The sequence below is a fragment of the Colletes gigas genome, unplaced genomic scaffold (assembly GCF_013123115.1).
Source record: "Colletes gigas isolate AHSC1104 unplaced genomic scaffold, ASM1312311v1 Colletes_gigas_Sc00023, whole genome shotgun sequence".
Taxonomy (NCBI): domain Eukaryota; kingdom Metazoa; phylum Arthropoda; class Insecta; order Hymenoptera; family Colletidae; genus Colletes; species Colletes gigas.
In genome coordinates, this window is record NW_025106652.1 from 3273183 (window position 1) to 3295357 (window position 22175).

Consider the following 22175-nt stretch of genomic DNA (forward strand, 5'->3'; position numbering starts at 1 on the left):
GTCTTGAAATTTGGTCGTTTCAAATTCTCAATTCACAAATTCTCTAAAACGTTGCCAACGTGTATACGATCATGAACATATTATTTTTAAAAACTTTCCTGCAATATAGCTCTAAAACATAATTCACGTTAAAAAGAAAGTTGTAAGAAGTTTTCGATGGTTCGAAGAGTAACGATTACTTTACCCAACGATAGTCGCAAACCACTAACAATTACTTTCCCCGATCAACCATCGGTTGATCGCTGTTTCGATTAAAGTTTGCTCGACGCTGTGCCGTAAAAGTGGGAGTTTCTAGTCTGATTCGTAGTGGGGGGAGTGTCCTTGAACGGCCAGTTGATTTCGCTCCGACTCGAGCCGTCGCGAAGCAACAGAGACTGCATACGCGCAGGGGCCTCCGACATTCTGTCCAAAGACGAGTTCGCGTCTCCTCGAATCACGATCTGCTTGTTCTGTACACGTTCAACCCTTCTCATCCAGGACGCACGGAATCTCTTCGTCCTTCGAAGCGTTCACGTAACGAGACTAACGCCCGGACGCGTTTCACGGTCCGTTTCGTACAGCTAGATTTCTCGGTCCTCCCGAATCGACCCTCATTGATAAAGCATCCTGGTGGGGGTGACGTACGACGATACCCAGTACAGGAACGAGGCGTACCAGTGTATGCCTTCCTCTATCGTCCTAGCGTCCTGCCTGACGTCCGGGTGCCTCGTGTTCTCGACGACGATCCTCGCGAAGAAAGACTTGACGGTGGTCCAGACTCTGTACGGCAGGAAAGCGAAATGGATGACCTCCTGGCTGTCCACGAAGGCGTAGCAGGACGCGACCACGTCGTCGACTAAGAGAGTGCCTTCCGTCGTCAGGGGCGCGTAGATGCCCTCTTCGAGGACCAGTCGATTGTCTACGACCTTGTCCCACCGCAGACGATGCTCCACCTCGTTCTCGTCCGCGGGATCCCTTACGAGGATCTTGTCGCCCGATTGCACCCTGCCGGCGAAGATCGACGACCTGCCCTCCACGGGCACCAAGTGGGCCGGCGTCAAGGTCAACACGCGACCGGTCTCCGTGGTCAGTCGAACGAACTGCCTCCTCTCTGTCAGGCCACGGTCCAGGAACGCGATCACCTCGCTGTAAACGATGTCCCCGCGCGAATCCAGGGCGGCGATCCGATCGCCCAGCTGCACCTGGTCCAACCTCTTCGCGGACCCGTCCTCGGTCCGCACCAGGCTTCTACCTGGGAAGCAACCCCCGGATTTTGCTGCCGACGAGGACTCTGAAAGTGGACGAAGGGTTGATTAGGCATTGGTTGAGATAACTTTTTAGCGATGCACTAGCAATGAGTGAAAGTAGACGACTGTTTCTGAGAGTTTGAGAAAATTATTCCAAGATTGCACCACCACAAAATTTATGAAATCTTAGAAGAATACATTCGTTATTTATTTTACACAACTTTCTACAGTAAAATTCTTATTAGCCGGCATACTCGGGACTGGGATAATGCCCGCAAAATCAAATATGCCGGATAATTGGATTATACCTACATATGAAGTGATAAAAACTAGGAATATAAATACAGACGAGATATTCGAGTAGACATTACATCCAATGTATTTTTTTGACCCATTTTTCTCGGGTCCTAGAGCCCCATTGCTATTTTCGTGTCACTCAACAGGTTACAGAAACGAACACAAGAGGAAATGAGACAGAACATGAAATTAGAGAATTTCTGGCCACGGATTATATTTTTGGTAAAGAATTTTTTCTTTGTAAATGGGTAGGATTTTGGGAAAATGTATATTGACCAAAAATGATTGTAATTAACCCCCGCAAACGAAAATAATTTTTCCAGAAAGATTTGAATAAATTTTTTTTCACCGAAAAATTTAGGCACGTACCCTTGTCGATTTTTGCTCAAAAATTCGTTTTTCGTTTTTAATAAACACAATTATTAGTAGGTTATGTAGTAATACGATGTATTAATAAAAAATAAAATATATAAAATTCCTATCCTTTATTTATTTGATTTGTTTCTTTGTGTAAAATATAATCCATTTACCGAAGAATAATCGTGGTAAATATGCTGGTTATTCGGACATTCCGGATAACCGGGTGTCGGATAATCGGAATTCTACTATATGAAATAAATTTTAGATTTGCACTATTACTGGATATAGATATTATCGAGCGATGTATAAACAAATTTTAAATTGTAGAACGTATGGTTCAAGAATATGTCGTGTTTCACCCACTCCAAGCAAGGTTTCTGGGTTACTTCGATAGACGATGCTATTGTTTATAAAATTTGTGAAAAATTCGTTACGTAAATTTCATTCCTCGAAACAATGAAATCCATAACTATGGAACGAGCTTTCGAATTGGAAGGGATCAAGATCGCTGGATCGTGTAATCGTATCTGCCGACGCGGCGTCATCGATCGGGAGAGTCGCCGAGACGAATGAGCATCACGGACGAAAACACTCTGCGTGTGAAACGAGCCATAACCATGGGAAACTCATGGTAATCGCGACTCTGGGACCTGACGTCGACATAGCGCTGTACTTCGTGCAAGAGTTTCCCGCGAATAGACGCGATTTCCCTCGGGAACCATTTTACGTTGACGAGATCGAGCGACGGCGGGCCTCATTTGAATTTAAATCCCGTCGCGCGACGCCATCGATCCGGCTTAACCATCGAATGTTTCTTCGTCGCGTTTAAGGCTTTGTTTTCACGGAGGCAACATTCTTGAAACGATTTACAAGAAAAGTGACCTAACGCGACGATAAAATGTTTCTACCCCTATCGGTGCTTTTTACGCCCTTGTGAAAATACGAGCGAACTTGTTTTCCAATATAAATGTCGCGGGACGAGATTTCCACGGTCGTTCGTATTGACGAGATCGATGAGGGGTTCGAGGATGGAGAAGATCGAGAATCGACCAGGCGTTGAAATCGTGACTCGCGTCCAACGACCAAACCTCGTCTCCGAATATCATTTTTTCGGCTCGTATCGATTTCGCGGCGATCGTTGCGTTGGAATCTAATTCGAGCCGACAGGCGCGCCTAGATTTATTGATATTTATTTTGAAACTCGAGCCCTAACCGGCCAACGAGACAAGCCGATCGCTCGTGCGCAGCATTTTTCAGCAATTTTTGTCAAGCTCGTGTCATAATAGCATCATCAATAATTTCTTAATGGAAAGCCTTGAAAGAATGCGTGAATCAATATGAACTGCTCCTATTTCCTATTGAAATATCTATTTTATTGAATGTAGAGGAAGAAGGAAATTCTATAAAATTAGTATATACATATTAATATTATAACAAAAATGATTGAAAGTAGCAAAATAGAAAATAATCTAGAAATTAATAGAATAAATATATCTAAATATATATGTAATATTTTTGAAGAAAATACATTATCACAGATGACTAAAATCACTCACTATTAGAATGGACGATTTTAATCATTATTCTTGAAAGTATTATAAGGGTGTTCGGCGAACCCTGGGAAAAATTTACATGAACGATTCTAGAGGCCAAAATAAGACGAAAATCAAGAATACCAATTAGTTGATGGAGGCTTCGTTACAAAGTTATTAGCGTTTAAAGTTCCGCCTGTAGAATGGCAACCTGCTTACAGCTGCGGTCGCGCGGAAGGTTGCGGCATGCCAGATACATTTTAGACATATTTCATTCAGTTATGTATTAAGTAGCATGTAAGAAATACAGTAATATAAACAGTCAGCGAATACTTATTGAATTCCTTTTTATATTTTTAAATTAAAGTGTATTTGAAAAATTAAGAACATTTCTATTCGTAAGTAACTCGGAACAATCGTGGTACACGTACACATAGACAGTCACGAATAATATAATCGCGGTGCGTATTTATTTAATTGCATAGTGGTTAGTGTCTGAAAGGATTATTTGTGGACACTTGCGGACACCGTAGACGATCGTGGGGCGTGTATGATCGCGTGTGGGTGATTTTTGTGCACAACATTGTGTATTGGAAGTGACATTCACCCTTTTTCCGTGAAAATCTCGTCGGGCGAGTTTTGATATGCCCTTCTGGATTTACATATGACAGGTTGAATCTTATTCAACGTAAGGTGTTCGCGTTCCCATAAGTAGACAAAAATCTGAGGTTATCGATAACGTCGGTAAGTAGAAGTTTTCATGCTGCGTGAGAACCACTAGCACTGGCCTGCCGTAACCTTCCGTGCGAACGCAGCTGTACGCAGGTTGCCATTTTACAGGCGGAACTTTAAACGTTAATAACTTTGTAACGAAGCCTCCATCAACTAATTGGTATTCTTGATTTTCGTCTTATTTTGGCCTCTAGAATCGTTCATGTAAATTTTTCCCAGGGGTAGCCGAACACCAGTATTTGATTTCGAATTTTAGAAAATATTTCCATCCACTGCTAATGATCGGGCAATGTGTAAGATAATTGCGCTGTTACGAAATTCCCTATTATCTTCGAGAGACTGGTATCTCAAATTGTATTTTACTATGTGGAACAATTACGTCCAACAACGCGATCATTTTCTGCAATACCCTGACGATCTATGGAAGTCGGTAAAACAGAACACTTTATGTGACTGAGGGAGCTAGTAGCGCGCCGAGCAAAGAATTTTCGCGAACCAGTGGTGCTCCATGGTACACAAATCCTTGCAAAGAGCCGGTAAACAATATTTAACTAAATATATAAAAATTTTAATTAAACTTTCATTTCCTGACGTCACTTTTTATTGTTTTAGAGTTTGGAACAATCTGAACAAATTCTGAGATACTTGTCGAAGTCTCTAATTTAGTATACAAACGATCAATGAAATGTTGGAAAACTTGGGGTTTAAAATTTAATTACTTACTTAATTGTTAGGGTTATTTAGATTTGCTACTGAATAGTGACAATGTTTAGCATCAGAATAATATTATAGTTTTTATTAATTATCTTTCTATTTTACTTTTCTTAAAATTTCAATACTTGTTGTAAACTGTTTAATCCAATCTCGAAAATGCAAAAAGAGAGTCCGTTGACATTGGTTTCACAAATTTAAGTAGAATCGTAATCGTGTAGAGTCGATAAGGCGCGATATCTGCTCACGATCTACGACGAATCATCGCAAACATCGTGCGAGATTTAAAGAGAAATTAGGCGATCAACAAGGCGTGTGATAAAATCAATACGTGACTCGTTTAGTGACTTACCAACTTATTAGTATAACTTATTTCGACGTATAATGGATAAAGCAACAATGACGAGGCGAGAAATGAAAACACGCCACATTTGAAGTATGCGGATTAGCAGCGATAATATGATTTATCGATGACAAGATCTCCATAAAATGAGATTAACAGATAATTTCTCTGGGATAAAAAACAATTTTAATTCCCTACTATGGCGCCATAAGATTACATCGCTAATCGCTATTATTAAAATGAATTCTTGGACTACGAAGGGGTTTTCTGGTGAAAGATGTTATCTTCAAACTGTTTAACTTTAAATTATCATTGTAATTACAATTTTTATCGAATCTTATTTTTTAATTTTCGAGGTCTATGAGAAATTTCATTTTTTGGTAGATCTTTGAGTCTATCCTGTTTGTGCTTTGTTTTCATCCTCATCTCTTCGTAACGGAGCTTAGGTAAAATATAAAAAACATAATCGAAAATACTGACCAGACTTAACGGAGCAGTGGATGTGCGACCTGGACTCGTAGTAGACCCAATCGAAACCAGCTTCGACAGCGAGCCTCGCCAGCATTCCGTATTTCGAGCGATCCCGATCGCTCGTTGTCACGTCGACGGCACGTCCCTCGTAATGCAACGAATCCGTCGCGTGCTTCCCTTCCTCGTCCCATCCTTCTGTCACCCTCAGTTTCACCCCCGGCCATTGATTCATTACCGAGATCGCGAGAGTGTTCAACTTCTCCTTGCATCTCTGCAACATATCACTTCCGAGGTTATTGAATTCATAACGAGACCGTGATTAGGCAGTTGGATACCAGCGACTTAAAAGGATCATTCCATTATGCAAGTACCAAGTATACTCTTCGAGTTTAAGCAGAGAACTTAATGATTGGTCACGGAGCTTACTAATTAATAAGATTATGATTGGGAAATCTCTAGTAAAATCGGGTAAATCATCCTAAGATACAGAGAACAGTTATATTCCGAACTTACATACTAATTGGTTCCACAGTGGCTAACCGTAAGTTGAGCTATTTATTTATTAATGCACGGTTGCATGTGAAAGAAAATTTAAGTCCTATAGGAGTTGTGATCTATCATTTCTTTTATAAATGCATTAATAACGGTTAAATGTCACGCCTACTTTGTACACTCGTACATTGGTTCGTAAACAATTTGTAAATATCATGATACTAAACAACAGGTACGAACAATCAACTAAATTTTAGGACGATATAAAATTTCGTGGTACGTTTGAAATATTGCTGAAAGTTCTAGTACGAAACTCGAACTTACGAAGCCTAATATGAGCGTGACGATTTTTTAAGGCGTTTCTCGAGATTCGTACCAGAGTGCAACTCGAGTCCTCGATGAGTTTCTCGTTTCTCGGACCAAGGTGCGTCCTTCGGCGCCTTTTCCATTGAACCAGGGTCCTCGTTTTTCAAAGTTCCGCTTAACGCGATTTGTCCCGGGGGGTGACGAGTCAGAGTCGGGAACCAGGACAAAAATCCGACGATTTCACGCGGATGCGCGCGGAAAAAGGTACCGGCGCGTAAACCTGGTCACCGGCAGGTAAACGAGAAGAGACGCCGTGGAAACGGATGCGTGTTTTGACCGGTGACCAGGACGGACAGTAGGACCGTCGAGGGGGCTGTTTAAGGGTCGAGGCTGTGGCGAATCAGGAGGCAAACAGGAGTATAAATACGACCGGTATCGGGGGATCATTCGGTCACGGCGATCCTCTTCTCGTTTTCTTCTCGGATTCTCTTTCTCTCTTTCTCCGTCCGGATGCCTCTGTTTGGCCATCTACCTGGCGGATACGCGAGCGCCCGGGGGCACCGGTCAATACAGCGCGCGAGGAAACACGGACCAACAGGGATACTCTCTGACTTCGTGTCACGGGAGGCAGCACGGATCCCGTGTAAACCCCGTTTAATCCGGAACGCTACGTATCGAGGGCGCGAGAAGCCCAAAGCGGCGGTTGGTCCCCATTCAGCGGACCCGCGGCGGCATTGTCGGGGATCCCTTCGAGCCGTCCTGGGCCCGTGTTTAAGTTGATTTTCGAGGGGTAATCGCCCACGCAGGGCCGTGTCATGCCTCGACGAGCCCGTACAAGCGGCTCCCTTGACGCCGCCGCCTTCTCGCCAGCTTTATTCTCGACCGGGCGCGCGGAAGAAGCTAATTCCCGGCCCCGGTCTTTTCACCGTGTTCAAGTCCAAACGATTTTTCTGCGGTCGATCGGTCATCGAGCAGGAAATGTGAACGCTGTTTGGGAAACTACCCGGATGGGGTCCCATTCAAGCTGCTTTCATTGAGTCTCCAACAAATTGACTCTGCGCGAGGGGTAGTTCCCAGTGTAAGAATTAGAATTAGGAATAGTTGGACAGCAGAGGACATCGGTCAGGGAAGACAGTCAGATGGGATGCCATCGATGTTGCTATCATTGAGGTTTTGGATAAATTGACTCTGCGTAAGGGGTAGTTTCTTAGCATAAAATGTTATAGACATCTAGAATTGTTCAGTTTCTCCAGCTCTTGGAGTACTTTGACTCTCAAGTTAACCCACACTCTGTGAACATTATTCACCCTTTGGCCTCTCCCATCATCAAAGGTTCGGATCCAGAATTACCAGCACTCCTATCGCAATAGGTACTTAAACGACACCTTCTGAATCTCGACGCGACACCAAGTAGGAGAGACCGGGGCAAGAAGTTTCAATTTCGAGAAAACATAAAAAATGTCTAGGAAATAATGTAGTTACTTTTTTCACTCCTGACTACTTTATTGTTAACTTTATTCTATTTTAAGATTTTCGTTTCTTTTGTGATTAGTCGAAGCTGTCATGGACGCTATTAAATTGTTCTACAGCGTGGCGTGATTAGTTTTCATAATAACTGAAGCACAACGCTATCTTTTTTCATCTTAAAGATGCAACCGTCGGAATAATTTAACCCCAGTCTCACCTACTATTGCAAGTAAGGACCGAAGTCTGAATCTATATTTTCATTTAGAAATTTATCCATCGTGTCTTCCACCAATTTTTCAGTCCGACGAATTTTCACCCTATAGAACACCTGCTCGATCCCGGATGCCAATCACAGTCGCCGTTTCTCCAAGAGATCGTACACCGTCCGAATCTTTCTCAATATCCCCTGCGAAGTCGCGGAGCACGCTCGTTAATTCCCTGGCCGGCGTGCCATTGTGCCACGTTGAATTTCGCCCCGCGTCCTTCCATTGAAACTCCGCCTTAAGCCACGGCGAGCGTGGCTCTCGCGGGGCCCGCGAACGCCGACAATGTGACTCGGTTCGACAGCGAGCACGAAACGAAACGAGGCTTACAATACCACGAATTTGCAGCTCTCCTTGCGGCAATTAGCCCCTATTGAGCCGTGCACGACAGCTCGAGGGACCGGTCCCGCCTTTTCTTCCTTCCGTCTTCGTTGTGTTTCTCTTGGCGTTTTCTTTTTCCCCCGTTGCCTCACCCCTCCCCGCACCCGCCCTTTTCGAATATCCTCGTCCGGTGAAAAGCCGTAGTCCGTTCCGCGGTGTCACGGTCACGTGCACGCGATCGCACGCCCGTCGGCTGTCGGATGAATTCCCATTAAGGTTAGCCTCTGAATGAACGTTACGCTGCGAACGACACCGTAACCGCGGTGCCGCGGTATCGCGTTTAATAGACAGCCATAATTCTCCCTCGCTGCCTTCTCGACGTCTTTTCGTCGAATTTATAACCCGCGGCCCACGCCGGCGCGACTGCGCAGCTGCACTGCGCAGAATCACCACGTGATCACAATGGCTACTGTTTGAACCAGGGCTACAGTCATAGTTCCATTAAAAATATTAGCTTATTTGGATTTTAAAATCAAACTTTCATACTTTAGTAGATTATATTACCACCATTTTTTCTAACTACTTTAAACATTCTATTATTTACACTACTAATTGAGGTTTTTAAGGTTGATAAATTGAAAATGAACAAAGGTAATCTGAAAACTTTATTTTATATCATTTATCTTACAATTCAATCAACTCAATTTGTATACGCAAAGAATATACATTGTATTGCTTTAAGAGTTACGAATTCTCGAAACGTACAGATTAAATATCTTTCAACCGTTAAAAGGATTTCAAGTTCGTTTTAAAAATGTTTTCCATTTTGTCCCCGAATTGTTTCCCTTTTCCATTGACAAACTGGAAGTGCCATATGTTCGAACGGATTACACGTTTCTGAATAGTTGCACCGTCACCGCATGATAATCGATTCGGCACACGGAAGAGCCACGATACCCTAGGGACCGATTTGTCACCATGAATCGCGACTTTAATGGCGCAGTCGACGTTAGAAATTAACTTCGTTCTCACAGTTATCGACGATTTCCAGCGAATTCGCGTATGCACGGTGTACCCGGCCGGAGATCCAGCGCAAATTTACTCAACGAAGATGTGCACAGGGCAAACACAATGTGTTTTCATACCGATGATTTATCATCGCTTCCGAAGGGAGTCGGTGTTTGAACGGGTGTTAATAATTTACACGGCTAACAATCAGGTATGCTAGAGCACGTCGTCAAACACATAGGGAAACAGTTGATTTTTCAAAAGAAAGAATGGAGGATTTCGCTCGGGTGAGAACACTTTGTTCGCTTTCCTCGCTCGCAGAATTTATATTCTTACGTTCCGTAAACTTCGCGTTGCGATTTGTAAACGGAAGTCTATTCAATTCGTTGACGTAGAGAATGAATTGGTATTTGATTTATCGATATGGAAAATTTCTTTTCCAAAGAATATATTCTCCTACTACCAACGCCATATTATCCAGACGTTGAAAAATAATTTCCTTCTACAACGACGAAACCGAAATAAATTGCTTGCGTTGTCGTCGAATTTTGCACGAAGTCTAGAGCACGCAAAGTGCGTGATCGGGTAAGAAGAAAACGAGAAGAAAAAAAACGGGATGACTAATAACGAAGAAAAAGAGGAGGATACGCGGGAAAGAACAAGAGAAGAACGAACGGAAACGAAGACGAGTGGGAGGATGAGTGAGACGAAGTAAAAGGAGGTGGAAGAAATACAAAGGTTGGCCGATATAGCTTCGTATAAAGAGAGGGAAGAATGGTGAAGAGCCCGAGAAATGTACTTACCGACCGTGGTGCGCGATGGGGCGCCTTGTTCACCCAGCGGGGAATCCCCAGAGCCCCTCCCAGACTTTACATCTATTTACAAACATTTTGGCGGACCGGAGATGGAGTGAAACGGAGAATAGGCAGAGAATGCGCGCGGTCGAGCAAAGTCGAGAATGTCGGGGCCTTATGAAAATCCATTTCGAGTGAAAAATGGCCCGGTCCGTAATCCATTAGGGGCACAAGGGCGAAAGGGAGGCAGAGACGGGGATGAAAAAAAGGGCACGACACAAAGCTGCGCGCGAAATTTCCTCAAAACCGTGAGCGACTTTCGTATTGGAGAAAAGCCCCCATTTTGCTTTCTCGCCACTTATTTTTTTAACCTTATCGAAACTCACGAATCGTATCCACAATTATTTTTTATTAACTCGAGGATTGGCCATAACGAAAAACTGTCTCCCGTTTTCTCGTTGGAAGAGTATTTTTGCAAGATGGATTTACAGAAAATTATTTTTCCACGATAGCGGCTCGTACGAATCGACAATTTCCACACGCTTTATTAAGGCTTCGCGTCATTTAGTTTTTATTCGTTGCTCGAAATTTTTATCCAGATAAGAATACCGTTCGCGTTTGGTTCACACGACCGTACGAACGATAATTTCGAAGCGCGCGGGGCCGTGCAACCTGCACAGCACGACGAGGCCCGCGTTGGATCGCAGCGAGGCGCATACGATTGCAACTCGACGAGTCATCGTGCAATAAATCGTTGCGCCTATGGCACCTATAAAGCGCAGTATTTTCCAGCCCACGGCGAGGAAGAATTCACCTCCGCCGGCGGACGTCACGAAAGGCGGATGAAAGGCAAAAAGCAAACTAGTTTTGGCCGATGATGGACTGGATGCGACAGGTATAATGTCCTCCCGGCTCTGGCAGCCTATCTCCGCTTCATCTCTCACCTCGATACCCGTTAATTATCGAGCGTCTATCACTTACACCTCGTTTACATGCACCGTATCTTATCTCGTTCAGTAACCGGCCGTGTTAATCCTCGCGCAGCTGCCTCTTAACCGACCAGCAATTTCAATTCTGTATTTCCAACGAGCGTCCATTCCTCTTCGTGTTCGCGACGTCGCGGAGCCGACGAAATCTCGCGTTTTCCCGCGGCAAAAATCGAAAATGTCAAATACCCTACTCGTAATTTTATGTATTCGAACAATAGGATGTTCAAACTATTTTGTCTCTGTATAGATTTTAAGAAAAATGCCTGCTTCGTTGAAACGATCTTAACAAATCTGTTAAAATCCCTACGAATTTCTAGCTTTAGTTGTCTTAACGGAGCGCCAATTTAGTTCAACGTTAGTATTAACATGCTGGAGAGGTTATCGAATAGGGGTACGATTGGCCACGGTGAATTAATCACGCCTCTGTGCATACATATTTCCAGTCGTCGTTTATTATTGGTCAAAACGATCATCAAGGGCCGAACGGTGGTGGTTAAAGGCGTGTCAAAGATGGGGAACGGTTGAACCTTGTTGGGTACCCCTCTTGCTCCTATGCCGTCCCGCTAATCATCTTTCCAATTCTGTATAGTAGACCCCCGAAATCATTTCGTGGGACATCCCTTGGTTTAATAACTACCGTAACGTTGTTTCGATTTTACACAATTTATACGATTCCAAGGTTTTAATGGGATAAAATTTATTTAAAATGTTAGCGCGCAATCTTTTTGTTCGTATCGTTTCTAGAGTAATACACGGAAGTACCGTTACACGTAACGTAACTACTTATTTTTAAAGGTTGTTTGTCAAAGATAATTATGAATTAAGTGAACTCGAAGAGTCATTCTGACATAATTAACATTGATATTTAACGTTCTATGTGACGAACCGCGAGGATTGCGCGGGACAGACCACCATGTTCGTAATTGGATATTTTAAATTCGTACGAAACGAGACGGGGTTCCTCGGAAATTCGAAGTCTAACATTCTTGAGACAAATGTGAAAGGGTAGTCGAAAAATTAGGACTTTAATTAATCTTGTATGCGACCTATATAGTCTGGATCAGTGTTTCTCAACCTATTGGTCGTAGAAGTATTTTGTACTTGATCGTATAAGGATTATATTTAACAACGAGTTCTTTTGCTTGAGAATTTTCAAATAATAGAGTTATAAAATGAACGTGTTACAACTACTTTGCACAGCTGAATACAATTGCAAAAATATCATAACATTTTACTAGATCACTTGGATAACCGTCGAAACAGGACAGTAATGATTATTGGGAATTTATTAAATGTCGGTGTCTGGTCATAATTATACTACTGCAACGCACTGGTGGGTTCGTAGCCTGGAGGATAGAAGGACTGTGTCTGACCTAACCTAGACTACTTTGCGACCATAAATTTCGCACTTGGTTTCTCGATAGAGATAAAATAAACATGAAGCGTTAGAAATAATACTCAGGCATTCGCTTGTGTTATAAGTGAACATAAACTCTCTTCAACCTGTTCGTACCGATCCTATTACCAGCTTATGCAATCTCGCAAATAGTTGTGGCAACAGATTAAATTTCCTCGGCGAATCTATTTCTGTTTTCTTGTCTGAAGCGTTTATGTAGAGCCAGTAATAGCCAGCATAACTCAGGAATCTTTATCGTCTTAAATTAATCCTTAACGGTAGACGATTTTTTTTTTATAATATTGGAGAAAATATTGATGAGAATAAAAACAGAGTTAACATTGGTAAAACTAGTTTAATCCAGCCTTGGCTGCAGTTAATTTCATCGCCATAAATTACGGCCATTTATAATTTGGACAGTTTGTATATTTCTATTTTTCTCATTAGTCTGGAACAATAAATATCATATTATTTATTTATTTATACAATGAAAACGAAATTCTTTGTCACAGTGGAGCTTTTAAGGGTTAATCGCGTTAAAAGTAGTTTAATCCAGATTTCGCTACAGTTAATTTCATCGCCATTGTCTTCGTTTCTTCCATGGTTTCTAATTTAAACAATTTGTATGTTTCTATTCTTTTAACTACTATGGAACAATAAATACCAGTAGACGTCGAACTGTAACGCACGAAAACTATAACAACGATAAATAAATAAAGATGAAAATGAAATTCTTTACCAGAGCGGAGCCTTTAAAGGTTAATCGCGTTAAAATTCGCGAGAGCATCGCAAGAAGGGCTCCTCCATCGGCGAGCAAATAATCCTAAGGTTTGGCCATCGAACAGCCTGGAACACGTCCACGAAAATTATCCACGGGGGAAAAGAACGTCGCCGCGACTCGAGGGACGCGGACATTCGGAAACGTCGGGCAAAGGTGAGAAGGTCAAGGGAAGAAGTTAAGAATAAAGCAGAGGAGGACGTCGAACAAGAAGAAGAAACAGCAGCAGGCGCAGAGAAAGCGAAAGATGGGCCTCCTTCTGATCGAAAAAGGGGGTTGGGTCCGAGATGAACGAAGATGGTGAAGGAGGACTGGGCTCCATCCCAGCATCCAGAGTTCGGGCCCCGCCCCCGCTGGTTTCATCTCGAGTCCTTCTCCTCCCCCGTCCCGTTCTCAGCTTCACCTTCGCGGCCAGACCAACCTTTTATTCCATTCTTCTTGTTTCAACGTGCTCGTTCCTCTCCCTCTCCCCGATTCCTCCTTCGCCTCTACCCTCCCCTCCTATTTCCTTCTTGCCCCTGCGGTCCCCCCACCATCTCACACTCGTCACCTCCTCGTACTGACCACATTCGGGGCCCGAGGAGAGAGCGGGCACCTCTGCTCTGCTCTTGATATTCCATTCACCGGGCCCCGAAACGAACCGCCCAGGCGTCAGCTGATCTCCCAGGAAGTCGCTTCCCCTTCGATGGAAACGGATCCCTCGACACCTCTGCGACACGTCGACTTTTATCGGGCCGCTGATCGCCGGGAATTCGAATTCTCAGACAGTGAGATGTCTCGGATCGATTTTTTTCCACGCGAGGCTTTAACCCATTTACGCCCGAAGCAGAGCCCAGGGAACCTTGCACGGTGTACGAATTCCAAATTGTAAAACTGTCGCCTCCGGGATTGTCCGCGAAGGCTCTCGTCCACGAATATTTTTTTTAAGCTGGATCATTTGTTGTACGACGAGTTAAAAAGCGATCTATTTCGTGTCTGAAAGTCTGGGAGGTGATCGAAGGATCGGTAACGCGTCAGAGGACAACGGCCCAGGGCCCGAAGAGATGACACGGCAACAATGGGGCCCGTGTTTTGAAGAAGAATCACGCGAGCTTCGTCGAGTGTTTATCGAGCTCTCTAGATGGGACCCAGCGTGCCTTGAAGAGTGCGACCCCGGAGCCTCGACGACCTATCTCACGCTTCTTCATCTTCATTCCGCCTCGTTCGGGGTCTCTTCTCTTTCCCAGTCATTCATTTGCTCGGTGCACGACCGCCGCGCATCAGCAGTGCAAACACGGTGGACCTCGAACGGCGGGTCGCGATCGCTTCTTTTGTTCGTTCGAAGCTCGAACAACCTGGCCCGGGGAGGACGTAGGCTGTCGCAATTTGCGGTCTGGCGCGAACTCTCTCCGCGGTCGAATTAAACGAACAGCGAGACGACACTTCCTGGAAGCCCTCGATGGGAATTTCAATCTACGCGTGGAATTTTCGGGCACTCCGACAGCCCGTGGGTTGGGTTACATCCTCGTTGCACAACGGAATTCAGGGTAATACAGGCACTGTGGGTAACGTGGACGCCATTCGAACGATTTCGAACATCGCGAAGGAGGCATTCATTGTCTCATTTTAACCAGGTTCGAATTATATACCGTGACGGTTTATCAAAGTTTTACGTTTTTCTAAAACAAAACAGAAAAAAGATCCGAACGACTACGCCATAAAAGTTAAATCACAAAAATGAGATTCTGAACGAAAAAGAATGTTTCAAAGTACAAAGATTAAACACAATATAGCTAGAACGATCTAAAATTCAAACGAAGTCGACAGTTTTGTAATCAGCGTTTCCTGCTAATTTTTATAGAATTAACTTCACCAGGTTCGAATTATGTACCGTGACAATTTACCAAAATTTCACGTTTTTCCAAAACAAAACAAACTACGTCGTAAGGGTTGAATCACAGAAATGCTATCTTGAATAAAATAGAATGTTTCAAAGTACAAAGATTAAACAGAATATAGCTGGAACGACCTAAAATTAAAACGAAATTGACAGTTTTGTAATCAGTACACTGGGGACGTATATGTCAATAAAATATGGCAAAATATACAGGATTATGCAAAATATACTCAAAATATGTTCAAATAATTTTATTACTTAAGCATAATATTAATCAATTATAATTTAAATTACAGTATGTTACGAGTATTTTTTCAATATTGTCAAGGTTTAGTTGATGACGTTTATAGCTTGAAGTCAATTTATAGACTAAGAACGAACGCCCAACATCATAAGACGTGATTGGGGCATATTTGAATTTACTGAAGTAGCATGTTTTAATTGTTTTAGGTTCTTTACCAATCTGACCTCGTAAAATTTTCACTAATTTTAAATATTATAACCACTGATGATTCACTATAGGTAAACACGAAATGTATAAATATAACTGCATATGTTTTGTATACAAACGTTGAATTAGTAAATTGAAATAGATATTCAGAAGCCCACATATGACATATGTTCTTGTAAAAAATATACAAAACATATACCATATGAAAAATACAAAATATATTTTCAAGGACCTCTACCGACGAAACAAACTTCTATTTAGTTTTCACTCTGTCATCTATTCCCTAGAAACACATGCATTTGCATAAACGTCCGCGGTCTAGCAATCATCGTTTCCTGTCAATTTTTCTAAAATTAATTTAACCGATCGTAACTGGTTCGAACCGCGTTGCATCGAGAAATAGCATTTTGGCCGTGGATCATCGACGGAGTGTCGGGCCCATAATTCTGGGGGCTCGATCGCCGAACAGAAGGGGAGGGGCGGGGGCCGCGAAAGGAGACCGGGGGCTAATTTTCAGCTCGGTGTTCCCGGCGCGGCGGTTTTCCTAGAAACAGCGATCGATCGGTACGCGATCGTGTGGGAGCCTCGAACCTGTCGTGGAACCGATCGCAGTCGGTCCCGTGTCCCGAGGAGCTCGGGTTACATCCTTATTACATACCTGCACGGTGGACACGATCACGGGTACGCAAGCCGAGGTGGTGGAAGAAGATCGAAGTCGACGGGCCGCGAGGCCCTTTTGTCTGTGGGAACGGGATTACCGCGGCGGAAGGCGAAGGGCGAGCGAAGTTAGCTGGCGTGGAGATTGACGAGAGAAGGAGAGAACAGGGGCGTGTTGTTTTGGCCCCGGGGCACATCACGCCCGTCGTCGACAGGACAGGATCCACGAAGGCGACCATGGGTGATGAAGCCTCGTCCACCGCGATCAAAGCACGCCTCGTCGCTTCCAGTGCCTCGGCACTCAATCTCGCAGCTTCCTCCTTCCTCGACGGACCTTTTCATTTATTTCTCATCGAGTCGCATTAGACGATGGGCCCCTCGCCGACCGGGCCCGAAACGGAGCCGGATGTTTCGACGCCAACAGTTTCCTCGACCTTATCGTCCAGCGTTTCGTACGTCCTTTTTTCCCCGTCACATTTTTGTACGAACCAGGCACCCTAACAGCCCTTTCACACGACGATACTTGTACGAGATAGATTTCGGGAGCTCTGAACGTTCCTATTCGATAGGAACGTTCGTACGGTGATTCTAAATCACTTTCAGAAGGCTATGCACAGTGATCGTTAACGTTCGCTGGCTTGGATCCTCTACACGAACGTTATCGTGGGAAGTATTTGGGAATTGTCGACTCTTATTTCTATTAGGCTCTTCTCTTCTTTGCTTTTCCTTTTTTATTAGTAATTTATTTGTAACGCTCAGAAACATTTATGAAACGAGTAAGAAATTTTAAGATTTCATAACTCTCATAAGTAATTATCTAAAAAATATTACATCTTTCTATTTGTATATTCATACTGCCTTGTAAAGTCTGCAATATCTAAAAAATTCCATTCTAGAGTCGACGGATGGTTTCCGAGCGAGTATGTCGTTATAAATGAATCTTGTTCGCAAAAAAATATACCAGTGGAACGTGCCCGAGCTTATAATAAAGAAACAGTATCGCGTTCGTTCTTTTCTCGAGTAAAACACGATTTAAAGAAGAGATAAATTGTTAAATGTTCTATCACAAAATTTGTTATATTAAGTACCGGACCAGAGTAGTGTCGTGAAGGCAGTTTTTCCAAACGCATCCTAATCTCCCGAAAAATAAAAATTGATAAAACGCATGGTCCCCCTATTTCTGAAAATAAATAAACGGCACGGTATTAATTTATAAATAATTCTTTAAACATTCGGAGCTACGTTGCCGTCGACTGTTGCGATTACTCCAGTTGATGCAAATAATCGTCGACGCAGAAACTCTCTCAATTACGTCAAGCACACTTAAAACGTCTTTAACGTTCAGTCATTATTGACTATTCGCGCGAGAAGGCATTTACTGCGCGCATCTTCTTCGAAAGACTTTCACCGGGTCGGCAGAACGCAGGAGGAATTATCGCGAAGTGGAATAGATTTACGAGAACAACTACTCGGAGTTGGAACCTACTCTAAACAGACGCGGAAGATGTCGAGGAAAGCAATAAAGTCGAAACAAGCGGACACAAGAAGACCATTAAAGACGGAGCGTTTTTTGCATTCTCCCGAAGAAAGCCAAGACGTTATTGACACAAGTAACGGCGCCGCCGAGGTTAAAGGTCGAAGGCACAATGCTCAAACGCGAAGGAATTCGAATAGGACGAGAAGAATGAGGCCAACCGTGAGAAAGCATTAGGTTGTAACACATGAAGTGTCCACTCGACGCTAATTGCGGATAACGTTTGCATGCGAGGATGAAGCTACTGTGTACCTTTAATGTTTTCCTTTGCGTCGCGCTTAAGATCAATCTTCCTCTTGAGACGACCGTCTTTGCTTCGAAAGGCCCTGGAGTTCAGTGTTAACGTTCCAACCGAGTGCTGAACGAATTTGAATTTTCTGTATCAATGGAACGGACAGATTACCAACGAAGATTTTTTTTCTCGACTCACCCAAAGTCCATTTCGACCCATGTAAGTTGTTTGCTTTTAGAATCGTAATGTTCTAATTTTTAGTAAATTTTGTAACCAATGGCACACTTCTTTTTTAACGTATAAATCCTCCAGATTTGTTAGTAAAGGAACTTATATTGGTCAAGAAATAGCTATATTGGTAACCGACCTTGCAAATGGTTTACAGAATCAGAATCAAGATATCAAACGCAACGGTTGGGTAACAAGGTTTAGTGGAAGCTGTAAATTATTTCCATCGTTAATAAAGAAACGAGGACAAGCTATGGTATATTGGACGTAAACTACCTAGAAACTTGTTTAGATTCATTGATAGAAGCCAAAGAAAATTCGAGGACAATAATTCAGGCAAATTTACGTCAGACTAACGTCATAGAACGATTACATGGAAGTGATAGTTTTCAAACACATAAGGGAAATTGGTGAAGCCGTATAGGCCCTAGAGAATCGATAGAATCGGCTGAACTTATTTTAAGTATGCAAATCCCAACAAGATATTCTTGGAGCAACTCATGGATATATCTCTGTGATGTATATTGAAACCAAGTATCGTAAAATAGCAACGAGTCATTTGATCACAATGTCAAGTTTCTTATCTATTAATACACTGTTCGTGATTAACTACTGAGAAGTTATACATCATCAGCTAGAATTTTTCATCAAAATGTCTCGGACAAGACGAACAGTTCTATCCAGCTTTACGAATCGTGAAAACACTCGAACACGTTCGTCGCGTTTCACGCTGACTGCGATTCGTTGTTCCCAGATTTATCTTTCTTCGTTCATCACGTTTTTTAATTAAATTTTTTAAGAAGAAAATAACCGTCGACCTAGTACGTCGAGACTCTATTAAAGATAGATGACCAGAGTGTTTAGAAAAATAAATGCGTACGTTCGAAGCAAAATAAAATTACTGTACAGTAAAATTCCGATTATTCAGCATACGCAGGACTGAGGCAATGCCGAAAATCATATATGTCGGTTAATTGGACTATGTCTACATATGAAGTGACAAAAACGAGGAATATAATCACAGACGAGGTATATGAGTAGATTTTAGATTCAATGTATTTTTTTGACCCAATTTTCTCGGGCTCTAGAGCTGCATTATCATTTTTGAGTCAGGTTACAGGTTACAGAAATGAACACAAGAGGAAGTGAGACAGAAAATTAAATTGCAGAAACATTACTGACCACACATTATATTTTTGCTAAAGAATTTTTTTTCTCGAAAGTGGTTAGGATTTCGAGGATATGCCTATTCACTTCCGTAATTGACTTCCGCAACTGAAAATAATTTTTTCAATTTCAATGAAAAATTTGTCCACCTCCCTGAATGCTTTTCTCGAAAATGCGTAAGATTTCGGGGGTATATGTATTCACTAGAAGTGATTGTAATTGACTCCTTTAACCAAAAATCATATTTTCAGAACGATTTGAAAAAATTTTTTTTGCCAAAAAATTTCAGCACCTACCATCTGTGAATTTTTCTTAAAAATTCGTTTTTCATTCTTAATAAACGTAACCATGGGTAATGTAATTGTATAATTTCGTAGTAAAAAATAAAATATATAAAATTCTTACGCTTTATTCATCAATTATTTAGTATCGACATCACTACTGAATGGATGCGTTTGTGACTTCTTTGAATGAATAGTCGGGGTAAATATACCGGGTGCCGGATAATCGGAACTCTACTGTGTTTCGAGATCAGTTCCATTGATTCCTTTTGCCTCGAATATATTTAATACGATCGCAGACGTTAGTTATCGGGACGACGAAGCGTTTAAACTTGAAATTTCACGCGTGAAGAAGGGAGAAGGGGTGTCTATAAATAAAATTGACGTAACGTCCGGCCTTTTCAACAGCTTTCGGCGGCGTAGGAAGCCCCGAAAAGTCACGAAATAACTCACGCAAGTGGGTGAAAGGTGTAGGACGCCGGGTGTCCTTAACTTTAAAAGCTCGTCGCGCTGACCACGGTGAACGCGGAGGACGAAGAGAGGAAGGATTAGAGAAGGAAAGGAACAAACGGGCAGAAAGCGAGACGGGAAGAAGTGGAAAGGGCGGGCATACGTACACGGAGAGGACGGATATCGTGTTCCAAATCGGGATCCGAGAGGGATCGGGTTATTAGGATCGAAATGAATGTAAATCCCCTTAACACGATCCCCGGCCAAAACACGGCTACCCGCGGCTCCGAAAGTGGCCAGATTAGATACCGTGGCCGGGGCTGGCTCGCCACGATCCTGTAGGATGTAGCAGCCTGATCCTATCTCTGTGGGGCCTCCGCTACGTCGAGCCCCGGGGACCTACCCTGTGAACGAGCCTTAAATCTATCGCGTAGCACGAGGAATGCCTGGTGCGCGTCCGACCTAACGAGCTTTTAATCGTCGTCTTCGACGTCCACCGACACGTGACGACGGTGTCACGTGCCCCTAAATCAGAAAATTATATCACCCTCCCACGCTGTTTTACATCCCCGGTCCGTGTTCCCTTCTGTCGGTCGGACGAATTTCGTCCTTACCGCTCGATCCTCGCGATTTACAAAATGGCCCCCCAACGCTTCGATTCGCTGCACGCATATCGAGAGTTCGGCGACCTTATTTGGGAATAGTTCAACGACTCTGCAGAATGATACTCTTTCAGCGAACTATGGGGACGTGAATATTTAACGTAATCGCGTTAGTAGCGCTCTTAAAAGCGATGGTGTTAATAAAATGTAGCTTGAAATGGTAGCTAATTTTGCATGCTTCGAATCGAGATGCTGAAAATTAAACATCTCAGTGTTCGTTCTATCATGTCACGCGTCATCTATTTTCTCAGCACTTTTGTTAAATATCTATTATTGAATTTGAATTTAATTTAATTTAGTTTTTAACGATCAGATAAAAGATGACATCAAGAAAGATTAACGAAGAGTAACGAAGCAATGCACCCAATGGAAATGAAAATGAAATATAACGCCACAGTGTCGTTTTGAAAAGAGAGTGCAGTTGCGCTAGAGAAAACGAAATAGCGTCGACAGTAAACATCGTCGTGTCGTTTAAATTCTTTTTTTATTGTCGATCGAATAAGATGCACAACTAATTCTGCATATTTTCTACGGATTACGCCGCTCCGGCGGTTTCGAGCGTGGAAATAACAGAGCAAGGTTGCAAATTACACACGATGGCATTTAAACCGCGACTCGGTGCGCAGAGAAAATCAATGTTCCAGTGAAAGTAACAGTCTTGCTTGTCGATATATCGGCCGGCTCTGCATTGACTGGTTATTTAATCGAGTGCTTCGCGGCAGCAACAAAAAACGGGCCGTTTACATCGGTACCCTAACAGGATAATCGTTCCACAAATCAGAACGATAAAACTACCCGAGCAATTACATGCACGTACCGAGACGATTTAATCGAATCACAAGTGCATACAAGTAGCGGGTAATCGGCGTGTTTTCTCCTTGTAGATTGGCGCGATGACTGTTATTAATTGCAGCAAACGCGAGCCGTCGTCTAACGGAAATTACGAGACCTCGAATCTTGGTCACTTTCGAGCCACCCGAAAAAGAAAGCAACGAAACTGAGCCTGAGCGAAAGAGACACGCGACATTTTATAGAGACTATTCTATACACTGTAAATCTTCAATTATGTTTCTTGGGGGGGGGGTCATAAGTGGCACAACGTGTCACGAATCGTGTCTGCTTCTTTTATTAACAGCTTATGCACGCTTAGA

At 42.9% G+C, this 22175-nt stretch overlaps 1 protein-coding gene across 1 annotated transcript in view; it reads right to left on the bottom strand.

The window, feature by feature from the left end:
* Positions 1–590: 590 nt before the first annotated feature.
* LOC122401304 (sonic hedgehog protein A) overlaps positions 591–22175 on the bottom strand; it is a 75306-nt gene continuing 53721 nt past the window's right edge. Inside the window, exons 2-3 of the mRNA XM_043403369.1 lie at positions 5682–5943; positions 591–1270 (exon numbers count right to left, since the gene is read on the bottom strand). Of these exons, the coding sequence (XP_043259304.1) occupies positions 591–1270; positions 5682–5943 (942 nt within the window). The remainder of the gene's footprint in view (positions 1271–5681; positions 5944–22175) is intronic.